At 42.2% G+C, this 16,749-nt stretch overlaps 1 protein-coding gene across 8 annotated transcripts in view; it reads left to right on the top strand.

Moving 5' to 3' along the window:
* The window catches only part of MCF2L2 (MCF.2 cell line derived transforming sequence-like 2), a 250,817-nt gene that overhangs the window by 215,671 nt on the left and 18,397 nt on the right, over positions 1-16,749 (top strand). For all 8 annotated transcript variants that reach the window (XM_074404603.1, XM_074404602.1, XM_074404600.1 and 5 more), the window contains 3 exons: positions 8,085-8,300; positions 9,878-9,970; positions 10,144-10,222. In XM_074404603.1, coding sequence (XP_074260704.1) covers positions 8,085-8,300; positions 9,878-9,970; positions 10,144-10,222 — 388 coding nt within the window. The remainder of the gene's footprint in view (positions 1-8,084; positions 8,301-9,877; positions 9,971-10,143; positions 10,223-16,749) is intronic.

Here is a 16,749-nt window from a genome sequence, read left to right as displayed (position 1 = left end):
AGGAGGCTGTGAGAAAAGAATGGTGAAAACATGAGGAAATAACAATCGGCCCTAATTTCATTCCCAGCCCATTTGCATGCAGATAGAATGAATCCACTTATAGAATTTGGAGATTTTACACCCAAAGGAAAGGACCTTTTCTGACCATGTGTCCTCAGAATTGTACCTTTTCTTCTAAGACTTAACTTACTTTGACATCTAACACATTAGCTAATTTCTCCTGACAGTTTTGTTAATAATCCTTTTAATAATAATCCTGTTGAATTACGGAGGAGTAGGCATTGGAATTTTCAACTTTCTGATTCAAAGAAGATCCATGGAAAGAAGAGTTAACTCACTCAAGATTACATGGCTGTCACCTTGGACTATTTCTTGTTCATCCCCTATCGAGGGTGCCACCCTACTCTTTACCTGACTCTGACTAGAGTTGACTAACAACTGCCTCTAACTCAGATCGAATCATCCCGAGACTCTCTGTCCCCATTTTGTAGCGTTTTATTCCAAGTGTTTATAATCGCATGCTATATGCAGGGCTGAATCCAGAGTTTAACCACTTAGTTTCTCTGCTTGAAATTCAGTATTAACCTAGTTTTATAAAGGAAAGAAATTGAGTGTGATAATCAGATTATCATAATTAAACAACTAGAAAAAAATCCCTTCTGATTTTTTTTTTTTTTTTTTTTTTTTTTTTGAAATGTAGTCTCACTCTGTCACCCAGGCTGGAGTACAGTGTTGCAATCTCGGCTAACCGCAGCCTCCGCCTCCCGGGTTCAAGCAATTCTCCTGCCTCAGCCTCCTGAGTAACTGGGACTACAGGCGTGTGCCACCATGTCCAGCTAATTTTTTGTATTTTTGGTAGAGATGGGGTTTCACTGTGTTAGCCAGGATGGTCTGGATCTTCTGTCCTTGTGATCCACCCACCTTGGCCTCCCAAAGTGCTGGGATAATAGACATGAGCCACCTCGCCAGGCCCTCCCTTCTGATGTTTATATTTTCTCCCTTTTATGCATACTCAATTAGTCCTGGGTCTAATTTAATTGCAAAAGTTGAAAATTTTTTTCCAAACAAGTTTGTTTTGTGGAACACTGAGCTATTTTACTTCTATTTGCAAAACAAACAAAGGTTTTTTTCAAATCCAATGCATAATTGAGATGCATGTAAATTTGGACTTGTCAGGAATAAGTTCCAAGCTGAACTGTAAAGACTGAATGAAATGGTCTTCCTTTTTGGAACACATTTATATAAATCACTAAAGGATGTATTTTTATTACAAGTTCATTGTGGGCTAGGGCCGGCTTTTATCTCTATTTCAGTTCCCTCTCTCTTACCGCACTGTTAGCTGCAGAAATAGGGCCGAGTAAATAATCATAGAGATGGCCAGGCCCGGTGGCTCACGCCTATAATCCCAGCACTTTGGGAGGCCTAGGCGGGCGGATCACCTGAGGTCAGGAGTTCGAGACCAGCCTGGCCAATGTGGTGAAACCCTGTCTCTACAAAAATACAAAATTAGCCTGATGTGGTGGTGGGCACCTGTAATGCCAGCTACCTAGGAGGCTGAGGCAGGAGAATTGCTGGAGGTGGACATTGCAGAGTGAGCTGAGATCGCGCCACTGCACTCCAGCCTGGGCAACAGAGCAAGCCTCCATCTCCAAAAAAAAAAAAAAAAAAAATCCTAGTGACTCAGGCAAAGTGTCTTATGCATCTTCCCTCTCACAATGCCTGTGTCACAGGTGGTTGTCAGGAGTCAATGAGGATTAAACAGCGAGTAAGGCACCAAGCCCTGTGCCTGGTGCCCGGCAGATGCCCAATGAACGGCCCCAGCCTTCTGTGGGGACCTGCTCAGGCTGGAAAGGAAGAAACCTCTTTGTCTCTGGCTATGTAATCGCAGACTCCCACAGCTTCTGCTTTTCATTATTTCTGGACACAAGTTCTGTGTGGACACATTTATACAGATGTTTCCTGCGTCTTTATGCAAGAAGTTTCTGACAGTCACATCAGCTGTTACTGCCAAGAATGGAAACCTGGGGACCCAAAACAGGCTCTTGCTGAGGCCAGCTTCCTAGGTTCACGCTCCCAGCCGGACTCTTCATTTGGCCGATGTAGTCACATTTGAAATCCTTGTGTCGGGGCTCTTACCTGCAGAATGCCCAAGCATGAACATGGCAGCATTTGCCAATTGATTTTGCTGTCACTTCTTGTACAGAGGAGGACATCTCACTTACCGCCCGCTTGTCTGAGGTAGCCCCTGTGTTCCACCTGTGAGTTCATAACCATCAGGTTCTTCCACACACCATGTGACATGGCCACACTTCTTTGTTACTGGCGGGAAACAGTTGGGAGTACATTTGTTCCCTAGGGCTGATGGAACAAAGAACCACAAACTGCGTGACCTGAAACTACAGAAATTTATTCTCTCACAGTTTTGAAACCTAGAAATCCAAAGTCAAGGTGTGAGCAGGCTATGCTCCCTCGGAAGGCCTTTGGGAAGAATCCTTCCTTAGGTCTTCCGAGCTTCTGGTGACTGCTGGCAATTCTTGAGTTCCTTGGCTGGCTGGCAGCTGCGCCCCTCCAGTGTCTGCCTCTGCTTCTCACGGCTGTCTTCCTTCAGTGTGCGTCTCCATTTCTTTGTCTTCTCTTTTTATAAGGACACCAGTCATTGGATGTGGACCCATCCTGACCCAGTGCAACCTCATCCTCACTAATTCCATCTGCAAAGACCCTCTTCCTGAACAAGGTCATATTTTGAGGTTCTCATAGACATGCGTTTTGGGGGGAACACTGTTCCCCCAGTACAGGGCAATATTCCCTCACAGTGATGAGTATTTTCTTTCCTGTCCCCTATTCCCAGGCACCACTAAATGCCAATAAATAAATACATACTAGGAAGCAGTGCCTGAAAGAGGTTGCACAGCATGATCTCTGACCTTGAGATTAACTTATAGTCAAGCCAGGCACGGTGGCTCAAACCTGTAATCCCAGCACTTTGGGAGGCCGAGGCGGGTGGATCACGAGGTCAAGAGATCGAGACCATCCTGGCCAACATGGTGAAACCCCGTCTCTACTAAAAAAATACAAAAAATTAGCTGGGCATGGTGGCGCGTGCCTGTAATCCCAGCTACTCAGGAGACTGAGGCAGGAGAATTGCCTGAACCCAGGAGGCGGAGGTTGCGGTGAGCCGAGATCGCGCCATTGCACTCCAGCCTGGGTAACAAGAGAGAAACTCCCATCTCAAAAAAAAAAAAAAAAAAAAAAAAGAGATTAACTATAGTCTAGTTAGAAAGAAAAGGGACATGTGGTGGAAAAGGTCATTCTCTCTCCAGCTCAGGGAATGTCCCTGCAGCTTCCCGTTGGAGGTGGAGCAGCTCCACACAGCACACACCCTGATGACAGTGAATGCACCTGCCTGCCCTTTGCCAGCAGTACGCAGGGCACGTGCTCACCTGCTGGAGGTTGGCCCTTGGGCGTGGAGATGGGCAGTCCCATCACATATGTGGTCCTGAGAACATCTGTGCAGTGTGACCCAGAGGATATGCGCCTGTACATTTAAGCCAGTCTCAGAAGACCCAGCCACTCCCTCCAGTGACTTCCAGGGGTAATGGGCTTACTGGAAAGCGAATCTGCAGAGCCTCAAGAAGTCATGACATGGATGAATCTGGAAACCGTCATTCTCAGCAAACTGACACAAGAACAGAAAACCAAACACCGCATATTCTCATTCATAAATGGGTGTTGAACAGTGAGAACACATGGAGATAGGGAGGCGAACATCACACACTGGGGTCTCTTGGGGGTGGGGGTAGGGGAGGGAAAGCAGGGTGTGGGGAGGTTGGGGAGGAATAACAGAAGAAATAACTAATGTAGGTGACGGGGGGTGGGGGGTGGAGGCAGCAAACCACCATGGCATGTGTGTACCTATGTAACAATACTGCAAGATCTGCACATGTCACCCAGAACTTCAAGTATATTTCAAAAAAGTCACAACGATGGCAAAGCCAGGCTCATGGAGATGGGAACTAGGCAAACCCGGGACCCACAGCAGCTCTGGGGCCTCGGCCTGGGGAGGGAGCCAGGTTCTCACCTGCGTGCCCTGCCCATGGTGCCGAGTGCACCCACATGCCTGCTCGCCCCCCTCTTGCCACCTACTGACCGTTTCTTTCCACTCTGTCCACGTCCGTGTCTTTTTCTCTTCCTGGTAATTTCTAATGACTCACCTTCTTCACAACCCCGTTTCCTTCTCGTTTATTCCACTGCCTGCTTTCCTGTAACGCGTCTGACAGCTGCATGTCCTGCTGGTCACCGCCGCCTCCAGTTCTCTGCAGCTCAGGGAGAGAGCACACTGCTTTTATGCTGGGCCCTGCGTCAGCTGCTGGCGCCGCTCTGGGTTCGCCTCCTCTGGTTACTTGCCTGTGAAGGTGCAGCAGCACGGCTGTGGGTGGGAGGCAAGGCTCAGAGGTGATAAAGCACAAACCGTGTGGCCTGGGCACGCCTCTTCAGCAGTTCTGGTCGGGGCCGTTTCCTCTGCAATAGCCCGCAGCCTTGGCAGATGCCTTCACTAAGGACCCCCCCATCTTCTACAGTCATTAGAGAGTGTATGGCTGGTCTTACCACCTCCTCCCCCATCCTAGCCTCTTCTAGAATTCCTTCTACAGCTGAGCCTCCTCACTGACCAAACGTGTCCTTACAAGCAGCTTTACCCAAAACGTGTCCCTCTGTCTGTCATAGGGCATGGTTGAGGATTCTGCTTAGTGACAACACATCACTGGGAGAAATGTTTCTTGTGTGTTATAAACAGGAATAGCTGTGCTTCTCCAGAACAACCGGTTTGCACATGTCTTCAGACATAAATCCCATCACTCACCATGCTTCCCTCTGTCTTCTACTAGCAGGTCAGAGCCAAGTCTCCAGCAAGTTTAAATGGTTTTATTATATGCATTTTACATACAGCCTTTTCATTTTATTTTTTTCACCTTCTACACCTTCTGGAATAGCTCATCTGATTTATTATCTTTATTTTTAGAGATGGGGATCTCACTTCGTTGCCCAGGCTGGCCTCAAATTCTTGGACTCAGGTGATCCTCCTGCCTCAGCCTCCCAAGTAGTTGTGACTACAGGCAAGCACCACGCTCTCCACTTCATTCTTTCTCCACCCTAATTCCCTCAGTTATTTTCTGTCTGCCTATACTGTGTCTATTTCTGTAAGAAAAGTCAAATGTTTAAAATGAGGTAGAGAGTGAATACATTTTAAGATAGAAACAAGTTTGAGTATCCCTTAGCCAAAATGCTTGAGACGAAAAGTGTTCTGGACTTTTTTGTTTTTTAGGGGAGGATTGGAATATTTGCATAATGAGTTATGTTGGGGGTGGAACCCAAGTCTAAACATAAAATTCATTCATGTTTCATATACACCTTGTACATGAAGCCTGAAGTTAATTTTATATAATGTTTTAAATAATTTTGCGCATGAAGGCTGGGCGCAGTGGCTCACGCCTGTATTCCCAGCACTTTGGGAGGCCGAGGCAGGCGGATCACGAGGTCTGGAGATCAAGACCATCCTGACCAACATGGTGAAACCCTGTATCTACTAAAAATACAAAAATTAGCCAGGTGTGGTGGCACACACTTGTAATCCCAGCTACTCAGGAGGCTGAGGCAGGAGAATCGCTTGAACCCAGGAGACAGAGGTTGCAGTGAGCCAAGATTGCGCCATTGCACTCCAGTCTGGGAAACAGAGCAAGACTCTGTCTCAAAAATAAATAAATAAATAAATAATAATTTTGTGCATGAAGCAAAATTTTAACTGTGTTTCCACTCCCACCCATCACATGGGGTCAGGTATGGAATTTTCCATCTCCACTGTCGTGTTGGTGCTCAGAAATTTTCAGATTTTGGAGAATTTCAGATTTGTGAATGATGGATGGTCAACCTCTGCTGATAACATTTGTTTATGCATCAAATATCAAAGTACCTACTTCCACCAGTTGCTTTGATCAAAACATATTTCTTGCACTATTTATGTCGATATTGAATACAGATTGAATGAGTTTAAAGGAGAAAGCAATCACGAAGGTCTGGGGTGATGACATTTGAGTGGGTCTCTCGATGGATGCCGATACAGTGAAGACATTCTGCAGGGTCCTCATGGACGGATCCACCCTTCTGCTTTGGAATGTGGTGAAGCCCAGCCTGTGAACACAGAACAGGAGCCTTGCCATTTAGGGAAGAAGGCCTCATGGCTGGGAGTTTGAGGGTTGTATTCACCACAGTCTACATACATACATTTTCCAAAGAAGAAAATGGAAAATTAACATAGAAAATAATACCATAGACACCATAGAAATGACTAGAGTTTCTTGCTCTTAAAGTTTTTCTTTGTACATTCAGAAGTAAAGTCAATTCTTTTTAAAAAGATATCTAGAGTTTACCCAACATATAAACAACGAATTATAAAAATGCCCAGCCAGTTATGAATAAAGTACAAATTATAAAAATGCCCAGTCAGTTATTTCCAGTCTTAAGTCAGAAATCACAGGGATTTATCTCAGCTAGAGGTAACTTACGGAGATTTGTCTTAGTTCCCTTCAAATAATTTGTTCCTTTTGGTGTTTTTATTCAGGGAAATAAAGTCTTCTCTGCTTTAAGCAATCGAAGTTTTGAAAAATACCAGATAAAAATACCATGCTCCCAGCTCGTCTTAGTCCACTATCTTTTGAAGAGAGCTCAGAGAAGGCAGAGTCACCTCATTTGGACTTTCAGCCAGACTCATGACAAAGACACGCTTGCTGGTGGAAAGAGACGCATCGCGGTGTCTGCCCTAGAGTCAAAAAGACCTTTTAAAAATCTGTCGGCCAGGCGCGGTGGCTCACGCCTGTAATCCCAGCACTTTGGGAGGCCGAGGCGGGCGGATCACGTGGTCAGGAGTTCAAGAGCGTCCTGGCCAACATGGTGAAACCCCATCTCTACTAAAATTAAATTTTTTTTTTTTTTTTTTGAGACGGAGTTTCGCTCTTGTTACCCAGGCTGGAGTGCAATGGCGCGATCTCGGCTCACCGCAACCTCCGCCTCCTGGGTTCAGGCAATTCTCCTGCCTCAGCCTCCTGAGTAGCTGGGATTATAGGCACACGCCACCATGCCCAGCTAATTTTTTATATTTTTAGTAGAGACGGGGTTTCACCATGTTGACCAGGTTGGTCTCGATCTCTCAACCTCGTGATCCACCCACCTCGGCCTCCCAAAGTGCTGGGATTACAGGCTTGAGCCACCGCGCCCGGCCAAAATTAAATTTTAAAAAAGCCAAGCGTGGTGGTGCGTGCTTATAGTCTCAGCTACTTGGGAGGCTGAGGCAGGGGAATCCCTTGAACCTGGGAGGTGGAAGTTACAGTGAGCCAAATTCTCACTATTACCCTCTAGCCTGGCAACAGAGCGAGACTCTGTCTTAAAAAAAAAAGAAAAAAAAAATCTGTCATTTGGTATTATCTTGGCACTGTTGACTCACTCTGAAAAACTCAGAGTCAAATGCAGTTACTGTTTCCATTATAACGTTATGAAGATCAGATCATGCTAAACTTTCCCTTTCCAGAACAAGCTTCACATTCTCAGGTTCTCATACACCTGAAGCAGAAGTTAGGATGCAGATGGGACACACAGATGCTCATGGGTTCATCATGCAGCCACAATTCTGTCTCTCTCGGACATAATTAAAATGTTCATTTCTTGTCCCTTTGAAGGAGAATGTCTTGTATCAAACATAATGCAGAGGAAATTGAATTCTGCTAGTTAAAATTAATTATGAGTCGAAAACATCACAGTACCCATATCTCTAGTTCAAGTAGTTCTAACATTCTTTACATATAGTATCACCTTTCATAGCTGAATTGATTTCCGTATGTAACTAAATGGCACCACGCTCAGTGAAGCTCACAAAATTGTAGTTTTGATTTAGTGACAGATCAGCCTGAATAGCACTTTTAGAATTGTAAACCTCAGAGAAGCATGCTTTATAAAATTCAAAAAAACAGGCCACGTAAGTGTTCTTTCTCTGCCAAGTAGTTTTACAGCTTCTTTTCCTGTATGTGTGTTTCCAAAAGGATGATATTGGAAAACTAGGTGAGCTGTTGCTGCACGGCCCTTTCAGCGTCTGGACAATTCACAAGGACCGTTATAAAATGAAGGACTTGATTCGATTTAAGCCCAGTCAGAGGCAAGTCTACCTATTTGAAAAGGGAATCGTGTTCTGTAAGATCCGAATAGAGCCCGGGGACCAGGGACCGTCTCCTCATTACAGCTTCAAGAAGTCCCTGAAGGTAAAGAGAGTCCTGTTGCATCTGGCAGTCACCCTATGCAGGAAGATAGAGATTGTTTTCCTTGTTTTACAGACGAGGTAGCGGCAGTGCAGAGAGATGAAGTTCACTTGCCAAATACCACACAGCAGAGCTAGAATCCATACCCAGGTCCGTCTGACACGAGTCAGAGCTTATAACCAGTCTCTGGACAGGACCAGGGCTGGCATAGAAGTGCTTTTGTACTAGACAGAGAAAAAAGACTGTACAGTAGCTGGTCTGGATGAACTAACGAGCAAAAGTACCCTCTTTCCTCCAGGTAGAGAGGTGAAAGACTTAGTGACTGGAACATGGGCTGGATTTCATCTTAACCTTGCCCTTCTCAACTGTGCGTCTTTGTGTCTGAATGTAGGCATTATCCTGACCCTGGGGTCTAAGGGACCCATGCCCACACCAAGCCTTGTTTTCTCGCCTGTTTAGGAACTGTTTCATAGCCAGTTAGCTATGAGGTACACACACACGTACATGAGCCACACACATAGACGTTTATGCTCTTGTGATTAAAGCTGTTAATTGGCCGGGCATGGTGGCTCACGCCTGTAATCCCAGCATTTTGTGAAGCCGAGGCAGGCGGATCATGAGGTCAAGAGATCGAGACCATCCTGGTCAACATGGTGAAACCCCGTCTCTACTAAAAATACAAAAATTAGCTGGCCGTGGTGGCGCGCGCCTGTAATCCCAGCTACTCGGGAGGCTGAGGCAGGAGAATTGCTTGAACCCCGGAGGCGGAGGTTGCGGTGAGGCGAGATCGCGCCATTGCACTCCAGCCTGGCACCTGGTGACAGAGGGAGACTCTGCCTCAAAAAAAAAAAAAGCTGTTAATTTGTTCATAGTAGCCTTTGTTACTTGTTTCTTTTTTCTTTTTTCTTTTTTTTTTTTTTTTTTTGAGATGGAGTTTCACTCGTTGCACAGGCTGAAGTGCAATGGCACAATCTCGGCTCACTGCAAACTCCGCCTCCCGGGTCCAAGCAATTCACTTGCGTCAGCCTCCTGAGTAGCTGGGATTACAGGCACACACCACCACACCTGGCTAATTTTGTATTTTTAGTAGAGACGGGGTTTCACCGTGTTGGTCAGGCTGGTTTTGAACTCCCAACCTCAGGTGATCCACCCACCTCAGCTTCCCAAAGTGCTGGGATTCCAGGACTGATTACTGGCTTATGTGTCACCATGTCTGGCCTTGTTATTTATGTTTCTTAATGGATGCTTATTCAGTTACTATTATGTAGAAACTTGTAAAACAGGTGTTGAAGGAGAAAGGATCTCTTCACGTAAAGGTTGAGGGCTGCAGCCCCTCCTGCAGGAAGATACAGTGAAAGTTAATAGTCTTGTGTTACCTTCTGAAACAGACAAGGCAGAAGACACTGTACCAGATTGAGTTTTCTGCTGCCTTGGGGTCACTAAGAGAGGAAAGCAAAAATTTGAAAGGAAAATGAAAGAAGAGAGCTGTCAAGGGTAGAGCAGATTAGAGTGACTGACAGAGACGACTTTAAATTCAGAAAACGGTGACATAGAACATTTCTCTTCCCTCTTTACAATAGCTGATGTCACTTTCAATTCACCAGCTTGGAAGGGGGAGCCATAGAAAGTTTGAGCTTGCCAACCGAAATGGACTTGAGAAATACATCCTGCAGGTAAAGCTCGTGCTTTCCCCAGAGGTCTCCTCTACTCTTCCCTTATTGCGTCCCCATGACTTGACAAGTGTTTTCTACCTCATTATTCTAACGGTCACTGGGAGAATAAAATCTCTGCAATTAACACTCAGGGTGATCTTATACTCACAGCATTTTCTTATGTGTAATTGCAGGCAGCTTCAAAAGAAATCAGAGACTGTTGGTTTTCTGAAATAAGTAAATTATTGATGGAACAACAAAATGAAGTTAAAGGTAGGTTACCCGTGCTGACTTCCATCTGTAGGGTTATACTTATTTGAGCTCAGTGGGGGATGTACAGGTGGGGGATATTGTTGAAGAAAATGGTTTGCTGGGAAAACAGTGTGGCCACATTTTCACAGACCCTGGAAGGATCCGTGCTTGCTTTCGATTGTGGTGGAGACGGAGGGGTTGTGTGATTGTGTGTGGTTGTGTTGCTGTGTCTCTTTTGGTTGTGTTCCCCCCACACGCCTAATTGCCAAGATCAACTTCTTAATAAATCTGAAGGTCACCCAAGAAAATGTTAACAGAGATTCAAATGGCCAGTACTACCTCTCGGACATTGTACTCCTCTTTTTAAACATCAAGATATAATTAACATACCAGAAAACTCACTGTCTTAAAGTATACAATTCTGTGGGTTTTAGTGTATTCACAAGGTTCAGTAACCATCCCCAGTCTAATTCTAGTTTTTTTTATTTTTTACTTTTGTTTTTTGTTTTAAAGTCTTTAACAAACTAATTCTATTCTACTTTCAAAATCATGACTCTCTCCCAACAAAAAAATTCTGTACCAATTAGCAATCATTCTCTATCTTTCCTTCCCCCAGCCCCTGGCAATCACTGATGTATTTTCCGTCTCTATTGGATTTTCCTCTAGACATTATATATATATGGTCCTTTCTGTCTGGCTTCTTTCACTTCGCATATTTTTTTAAGTTTCATTTATGTTGCAGCATCTGTCAGTACCTCATACCCCTCTCTGGCTGAATAACAGTCCATTGTGTGGATATACCATCTTTGTTTACCCATTTATTAGTTGATGAAGATTTGGGCTGTTTCCACTTTTTGGATATTGTAAGTAATGCTACTGTAGATATTTGTGCACAGATTTTTGTGCAAATCTTTATTTCCAGTTTTCTTGGGTGTGTATCTGTGGAATTGCCAGACCATATGGTAACGTTTGTTGACTTTCTGAGGAACTTCCAAATCATCTTTCAAAATCATACCACATTTCACATTCACTCAACAATATGTGAGGGTTCGATTTTCTCCATTGCCTTGCTAACTCCCTTGTATTGTTCATTGTAATAACGATTATTATTATTGCCATCCTAGTGGGCACGTACTGGTATCTCATTGTGATTTTGATTTGCATTTCCCTCATGGCTAGTGAAGTTGAACATCTTTTAACATGCATTTTGGCCATTGGTATATCTTCTTTGTAAAAATGTCTATTCAACTCCTTTGTACATTTTTTAATTGGCTTGTCATTTTATGGTTGAATTGTAAGAGTTATTTATATATTCTGGATACTGGACTCTTACTGGATATATTGTTTGCAAGTATTTTTTCCCACACTGTGCATGGTCTGGAAACCTCTTTGGTAGAGTTCTTTGCAAAGCGTTTGTAGTTTTAACTCTTACAGTTAGGTCTTTGATTCATTCCGAGTTAACTTTTGTATATGATGTGAATTAGGAGCCCAAGTTCATTTTTTTACATGTGGATATCCTTTGTCCCAGAACCATTGGTTGAAAAGACTATTCTTTTCCTGCTTTGAATGGTCTTAGCATCCTTCTTGAAAATAAATTGGCTTTAGGTATAGAATTCTTTGCTGATACTTTTTCTGTAAGCGCTTTGACTATGTCATCCCATTGCCTTCCAGACTCCGTGATCTCTGATAGCAATCAGCTGTTAATCTTATTGAAGGGTCCTTGTATGTGCTTGCTGCTTTCAACGTTCTTTGTCTTTGTTGACAGTTTGATTATGATGTGTCTAGGTGTGGATCTTGATCTCTTTGAATTTATATTTCTTCGGGTTTATAGACTTCCTTGAAGATATAGATTAATGTTTTCCATCAAATTTGGGAAATGTTCAGCTATTTTTTTCCTTAAATATTCTTTCATCACATTTGTCTCTCTCTCTTCTACAACTGCCGTTATACATCGTTAGTGTGCTTGAAGGTGTCTCACGGTCCCTGAGGCTCCATTCATTTTTCCTTCATTCCTCTTTCTCTTCCTCAGGCTGGATAGTTTCAATTGACTTATATATAAGTTCTCTAATTCTTTGTTCTGCTTGCTCAGATCTGCAATTTCTCTTTCAATTATTATACTTTTCAAATCCATAATTTCTGTTTGGTCCTTTAAAACAGGTCTTTATTTATATTCTCTATTTAACAAGGATTTGTTCTTTTACTTTCCTTTAGTCTTTATATATGATTTCCTTTAACTTCTTGAACATGTAAAAATAGTTAAAGTATTTGTCTAGTAAGGTCAGTATCTTGGCTTCCTCAGGAACAGTTTCTATTGACTAATTTTCCTTTTTCCCTGAGTAGAGACTGCATTTTCTTATTTCTTTACATGTCTCATAATTTTAAAATTAATGAGACATGTAAAGAAATATATGAGACATGTAAAGAAATAAGGACATTAAATTGGACATTTTAAATAACACAATGTAACAACTCTGGAAACTGGACTTTCCCACCTCTCCTGTTGGTTGTTTTTGCTGTTCATTGCTGTTTGTTGTTTAGTGACTTTTCTAAACTAATTCTGTGTAGTCTGTATTCACATGCAGCCATTGAAGCCTCTGCTCAGTTAGCTTAGTGCTCTAAATACTAATGACATGACAAAGATTTCTTTAAACACCTGAAACCAAGAAGTCTTCACGTCTCTGCCAAGGGGCCATGTGTGCAGATTAGAACCTTCAAGCTCAGCCTGGCACTTGATGGTTCTATCCTAGCCTTCACTTTCTGTTGTGCAGATTATCAGGATCAGAGGGAGGTAAGATCACAGGGACTTCTCAGAGCTGTCCTGAACATGCTCACAGGAAAGGTATGCATGGCCTTCTAGAGTCTCTCAAATATTTTGGAGCCTTTACAAGCCTCTATGAGCATCTTATTCCTGAGCTTTTCCTTTTAATCTTTTTGATTAGCCCACGTTTGCCCCACTGTTAGCCAATATCTCAAGCAACCAAGAAGTTAAACAATTGCCTATAATCATTTTCTACAGAGGCCTTTGGGGAAAAGGCTTTTCACATTGGGCAAGTTATGAGTCAGGCCTAAAGACAGCCTGGCAGGTACGGTATTCCTAGGAACCCCTGGACAGGTCAAATCATGATAGTTCTCTGGGAATGAGGCTCCGTCGGTGCCCCATTCCTGTTCTCCTCCCATGGCTGCCAGACTGCTGATTTTTACCATCGTTGCAGGCTGTTCATTTCTAAGGTTGCCCCCAAGGAAGGGGAGGATAGGAACAGGGCAAGTTAAAATGCCACAAAGCTCACCGTACATAGTGAAACACAGCCATTTTCCTTGAGTAAATGCTCTCCACATTGCTGCAAGCCCTTGTTTAATATCCAGTGTTCGGAAAATCAATTTTCTGACCATTTTTGCCAGTTTTTTCTCATGCTTTCGCAAAGAAGAGAATTTGGAGGGGGGGCTTCCTCCACCATTTTTACTGATGTCACACACTGTACTCCTTTCAATATTAAAAATCATCTTTAAGTAGGCTTTATCCTTTCACATGTTTTTTTTTTTTGTTGTTGTTTTGAACCAGTTCTCACAACAGGAGGGACATTTGGTGGGAAAATCCACACCAAGCTTTATGGATTAAGTTCTGATGCTCCCTTCAGGTGATGTTACTACGGTTAAGAAATGCCAGTCTCATGTGGAAAGTCTCTCTTCCATTATTTATACTGGCAGTGGTTTGCATTTTCAGTAAGAAAAATGGCATAAAAAAGAAAAGATAAATTTTGTCTTTAGAGACAGCTGAAATGCAACCATTTCACACTTTTTCTATGTCTTCTCTGATCGTCAGCTGCTCAGGAATGTGCAAGGCTGGGTGTGCCTCATAAGATAAGGGAAAAGATAAACCAAGCAGTGTAACTGGAAAGCCACCACATCAATTCTCTGTCACAAAAACTAAGCAACATAAGTTCTTGATTTAAACTGTAGGCATCTGCCAGGAACTAGTAACAAGATTATGTCACTGATTTTACTTTGTATAAAGATAATATGGGAAAAAACTAGGATTTACTTTTGTTTTTCAACTAGTAATACTTCGTTACAAATACATGTTATGTTAATTGAGTAGAGTGTCCTAGAGGCTTAACACAGAATGGTATGGCAACTCTAATAGAAAAAGTCACCAATTTGCTGCAGAAACAACATTCTAGTCACAAGCTTGTTTAGAAATCCTTACTTAGTAAGTCAGTGTTGCTCAAAGGGTGGTTTAAGCGCCACCTGCATTCGAGTTATTTGAAGGGCTTATTACAAATGCAGATTTCTGGATCCCTCCCCAGAACTATAGAATATCTAGGGCTAGTCCTGGGGACATACATTTTAGTTTATTAAAGTTTCCAGGTAGAGACCTTTTACTATAATTTTTTAAACTCCTTTGCTGAGGTATAATGACACGATAAATCACACAAATTTAAAGTGTACAATTGGGTAAGTTTTGCTGTCTGTATACATCTGTGGGGCATCACCACAGTCAGGAAAAGGAACATGTCTATCACCCCCAAAGGTTCACTCACAGCTCTTTGCATTCCCTTTCTCCCGCCCACCCCGTCATCCGCCCCGGGTGGTCACCAGTCTCCTTTCTATCACTATACGTTAGTTTGCATTTTCTAGAATTTTGTGTAACATGATAAAGTGTGTACTTTTTTTTTGGTCTGGCTTCTCTCCTCAGCATAATTATTCTGAGATTCGTCTATGTTGCATTTTGTAAACAATAGTACATATTTTTGTTGTTGCTGAATAGTAGTTCAGTAGTATTTCATTGTTTGGCTAGACCTCATTTTCCTTATCCATTTACTTGTTAATGAACATCTGATTTGTTTCTGCTTTGGGGCTATTTTGAATAATGCTGCTATGAACATGCAAGTACAAGTCTTTGTGTGAACATGTGTTTTCATTTCTCTTGGATAAATACCTAAGAGTGTAATGGTTAGGCCATATCATAGGTGTACATTTAATTTTTTAGAAAATTGCTAACTACTTTCCAAAGTGATTATACCATCCTCCATTTCCATAGTGTGAGAGTTCCTCTTGTGCCATGTCCTCACCAATACTTGATATTGTCAGTCTTTTACATTTTCAGATTTCTAATAGGGACATAGTGGTATGTCATTAAGGGTTTAATTTGCCTTTCCCTAGTAATTGTTGAACTCACTTTATATACTTCTTTGACATCTTAAGATCTTCTTTGGTGAAGGGTCTGTTCAAATCTTTTGCTCATTGTTTTCTTATTATTGAGTTTTGAGAGTTATTATGTATATCCTAGATACCTGTCCTTTTAATGCTTTGTAAATATTTTCTTTTAGTGTGTGGCATATCTTTTTCTCCTTTTCTCTCTTTACAAAAGAGTAACTTTTGAAGAGCAAAAGTCTAATTCTTAAAATATTTTAATTATTATACTATTAAATATTTTCTTTTAGTGTGTGGCATATCTTTTTCTCCTATTCCTCTTATTCCAAAAGAGTAACTTTTGAAGAGCAAAAGACTAATTCTTATAATATTTAATTTTAAAAATTTGTATGAATTATGCTTTTGGTGTCCTGCCTAAGAAACCATTATCCAAATGCCACAAAGATTTTCTCCCTTTTTTCTTCTAGAAGTTTTATAGTTTTACATTTAGATCTCTGATCCATTTTGGGTTTGTTTGTTTCTGTTTTTGGTTTGTATATGGTGTGAGGTATGGATCAGACTTCAGTTCTTTGCATATTGATGTTCTAGTTTTTCCATTGCCAATTGCTAAAAACACTGTTGTTTCTCCTACTGACTATTTATGTAAGAGTATCTATTTCTAGATGTCTGATTCCTTTCCACTGATTTGTTTGTCTACCTTGCCATCATTACCTCACTATGTTGGTTATTGCTGCCTTCTAATAAGTCTTAAAATGAGTTGGTTTGAGTACTTTAATTTTGTTCCTCCTTTTTAAAGTTATTTGATTATTCAGTGTCTTTGTGCTTCTACACGTATTTTAGAATCTGCTTGCCAACTTCTCAAAAAAGCTTATTGGGATGTTGATTAGGATTGCGTAAAATCTATAGACCAATTTGGTGAGGATTAACTTCTCAACACTATTAAGTTTAATCTAAAATTTAAATTTTAACTGACTCCCTGCCGCCTTCCCTGCCTTGCAGAAAAAGACAAGTTTGTTATGATATTTATTCAGTTGACAGTTCAGAAACAGATTTCTCAAGCCCTTCTTAAGATTGCACTGTGCTCTCTAGTTGTGACAGGATTGCAAAATCTAGATAAGAAGCAAAACCAGGCCCCAGCATGTAGTATAAAGGCCCAGAGGAGTTGTCCCAGCCCCTTCCTTTTGCAGATGTACAATCACAGGGTCAGTTTCACATAATTTGTCAGCGGCCAAACTGAGTCTCCTGAGCCTGGTGCACCGAGCAGGGTCTGATGAAATGTCTCTGTGAGTGATGCAAATGGCAAGGGTTCTAAGAATTCAGAGAGGGCCCACAGTGGATGGTGAGTGAGCAGGAACCAGGGCCCTGGGCTGGACCAGCGGCAGAATGCAGACTCAGGC

Source organism: Saimiri boliviensis, chromosome 8, assembly GCF_048565385.1.
Source record: "Saimiri boliviensis isolate mSaiBol1 chromosome 8, mSaiBol1.pri, whole genome shotgun sequence".
Lineage (NCBI taxonomy): Eukaryota > Metazoa > Chordata > Mammalia > Primates > Cebidae > Saimiri > Saimiri boliviensis.
This window is presented reverse-complemented; position numbering and strand designations above follow the sequence as displayed.